This window comes from Larus michahellis, chromosome 24 (assembly GCF_964199755.1).
Source record: "Larus michahellis chromosome 24, bLarMic1.1, whole genome shotgun sequence".
In the NCBI taxonomy this organism is placed as follows: Eukaryota; Metazoa; Chordata; class Aves; order Charadriiformes; family Laridae; genus Larus; species Larus michahellis.
This window is the reverse complement of record NC_133919.1, coordinates 3,024,068-3,026,816: the sequence shown is the minus strand read 5'-3', so window position 1 is coordinate 3,026,816 and position 2,749 is coordinate 3,024,068. Positions and strand designations below refer to the sequence as shown.

Sequence of the window (2,749 nt, the reverse complement as noted above, 5' to 3'; positions counted from 1 at the left end):
GGGGCGGGAGCGAGACGCAACGCTTCTATTGGTTCAGCTGCGGGCGAGGGGCGGGGCGAGGGCGCCCTACGGCACAGGCAGCAGGGTAGGGTGAACGCGGCTATGCCCCGCCCACTATCCAGGAGGGGGCGTGGCTGCGAGGGGGCGTGGCTACGGCGGGGGTGTGTGGGGCGGGACGCGCGAAAGGCCGGGATGCGTGACGTCACGTGTTGGGGTTTTTTTGGTCGGAGGGCAGGAAATCTGCTGGGATTGGGACTGGAGTTAGGAGTGGGGCTGGGACTGGGATGGGAATTACGGGTGGGACTGGGATTTAGGTTCAGACAGGGATTGGGGCTGGGATTGGGCCTGGAGTTAAGGTTCCAACTAGAATTGGGACTGGGATTAATGCTTGAGAGTGGGATCGGGACTAGGATTAAAGTTCAGACTGGGATTGGGACTGGGATTAGGGTTGAGACTGGAACTGGGATTAGAGTTGGGACTGGGATCGAGTCAGGGCAGGGACTGGAACTGGGATTTGGGTCTGGGATTAGGGTTGTGGCAGGGATTGGGATCAGGGTTGAGACTGGGATTAGAGTTGGGACTGGGATCGAGTCAGGGTGGGGACTGGAACTGGGATTTGGGACTGGCATTAGGGTTGTGGCAGGGATTGGGATCAGGGTTGAGACTGGGATTAGAGTTGGGACTGGGATCGAGTCAGGGTGGGGACTGGAACTGGGATTAAAGTTCAAACTGGGATTAACATTGAGACTGGGATTGGGGTTGGGATTCAGTCTGCGACTGGGATTTGGGCAGGAGTTGGGACTGGAATGGGCACCAGTAAAGCGTGAATTAGGGCAAATTGGGGGTGGCAGGTCTCAGCCCTGGCCACCTCACGATCCCGGTGTGGGCTGAGACTGGGCCATCTCTGCATCCCGGGACAGGCGAACCCCACATGGAATGTCCCCCTTATCCCCCTGTCTTCCCCCCCTCAGCACCAGCAGGACCCTTAAACTCAGCCTTTGGCAAAAATAAATCACCGGAAAAACCAACCTGCGCGTTCGAGTGCACGGGGACACTCAAAAGGGTGGCAAAGCTTCACCGTAAAATAATCCTCAGTCTCAAAATGAGCCTTTTTCCTCTTGGGGGGGGGGGGAATAAAGAAACACGAGGGAGCAGGGGCATTTCCGGGGTGTTTAACCTCTTTCAGGGCTTGTTGTGAGGTTGTTTCGCAAGAGCCAAACAGGCGGCTCAGTTCAAAGCCCAAAGCGTTGTGGTTTCAGAGAATTTTCCCGGGTTTGGTGCAAAATGAGCCAAGGACCAGCTGTACATAACCTCACAGGCTGGGGGGAACCTGATTTCTGCTGCATTTTGGGGATAAATCCTCCTCGCCGCTCCCCAAATCGCCCCGTGGCCCCCGCAAAGTGACCCCGAAGGGGGTGCTGGAAATAGCGGGTGAGAATTTAATCCGCCGGATTGTTTCTCCCCGTTACTGGGAGCGTCTGAAAGGCGACGCCGACGCATTCCTGCAGTATTCATGAAGCCCCGGTGACAGGGCAGGCACCCACAGCCGAGCCAGGGACAGCAGGGCAGGGAGAGGGGCACAGCGTCCGTCCGTCCGTCCGTCCATCCGCAGGGAGGTAAGGAGCTGCCCCCGTGGGCGCACACGGGACGGGGCTCGGAGCCGGGGGCTTCCCACAATCTCTGGGCGCTGCAGGATTTGGTCCTAGCGATTTATCTGCCGCCCTTGGCATAATTAGGATGATCCGATCCTGGAGCATGTTAGCTTTATAAACACATTCAAAATAAATAAATATATATAAATATAGGCGTATGTCTATATCCACACAGCTCCGTCCACGTGGCTGTCCTGGCGCCACTCAACAAGCCTCCACCTCTTCTCCAACCTCCTATAAATCTAATTATCCGCCCGCTGCCACAAATGTTTCTCTTCAGCAAGGAGAAACCCCCGCCTTCTCCACCCCTGTTTGCTCACCCGCGGTGTTTCCTCCTCTCCTGCTTCCAAGCCCAGCCAGCGTCCCTTTCGCTGGGGGTCAGCCAAGCCCCGGTGCGTCCTGTGAAAAAAAACAAACAAACAACTATTTAATAAGGTTATTTTAACGTGCTTTTTCCTGGGAAATGAAGAGGCTGGGCAGGGTAGGGAAGCTGGAAGGGATGGCAGGGTGAGACAATGAAGATTCCTGTGGTGAGGGAGCCTGGGACAAGGATGGGAAGACACTGGGTGTCCCCCAAGCCGCAACCAACAGCCACGACAAGGAGCAGAGGGGGTCTCAAAGCCACGATTTCCCCATTTTAGATAACTTTTCACACCCCCCAGTGCTTCCTCTCAGCCCCTGTGTATCTCACCCGTCTCTGCCCCACAGGGATGCCCCGGGCAGCCGGGCGCTTGGGGCCGGGCACCTGAGGGCCACCCGCATGGAGAACGCCACGGTGCCGCCGGCAGTCGATGTGGACAAGGGCTTCGCCATGGCCTTCGTGGTGCTCATGTGCCTCTTCCTCCTGGCCATGATGGTGCGGTGCGCCAAGCTCATCGTGGATCCCTACAGCGCCATCCCCACCTCCACCTGGGAAGAGGAGCAGATCAACTGAGCCGGGGCAAGCTGGCCCCAGGGACCCTCGGCACCCCTGGGGACCGCAGCCCCCCAGCACAACCCCCAGCCCTCCCTCACCACAGGGTGCTCCAGGGCACCCCCAGGGCACCCCGCACCCCCAGGACCATCCAGCACCCCAGGGTCCTCCAGCAGCGTGGAGG

At 58.3% G+C, this 2,749-nt stretch overlaps 1 protein-coding gene and 1 long non-coding RNA gene across 2 annotated transcripts in view; one reads left to right on the top strand and one right to left on the bottom strand.

The window, feature by feature from the left end:
• Nucleotides 1-1,371: 1,371 nt before the first annotated feature.
• On the top strand, nt 1,372-2,609 carry CTXND2 (cortexin domain containing 2). The gene is made up of 2 exons (XM_074566764.1): nt 1,372-1,616; nt 2,361-2,609. Exon 2 carries the CDS (start codon nt 2,413-2,415, stop codon nt 2,584-2,586), a length of 174 nt encoding a protein of 57 aa, XP_074422865.1. The 5' UTR covers nt 1,372-1,616; nt 2,361-2,412; the 3' UTR covers nt 2,587-2,609.
• LOC141734695 (uncharacterized) overlaps nt 1,800-2,749 on the bottom strand; it is a 2,002-nt gene continuing 1,052 nt past the window's right edge. The window contains exons 2-3 of the long non-coding RNA XR_012584570.1: nt 2,344-2,561; nt 1,800-2,051 (exon numbers count right to left, since the gene is read on the bottom strand). This is a non-coding gene — a long non-coding RNA (uncharacterized LOC141734695). The remainder of the gene's footprint in view (nt 2,052-2,343; nt 2,562-2,749) is intronic.

Coding starts and splice junctions, on each gene's coding strand:
- CTXND2 (XM_074566764.1), top strand. CDS start 2,413: ATGGAGAACGCCACGGTGCCGCCGGCAGTCGATGTGGACAAGGGCTTC.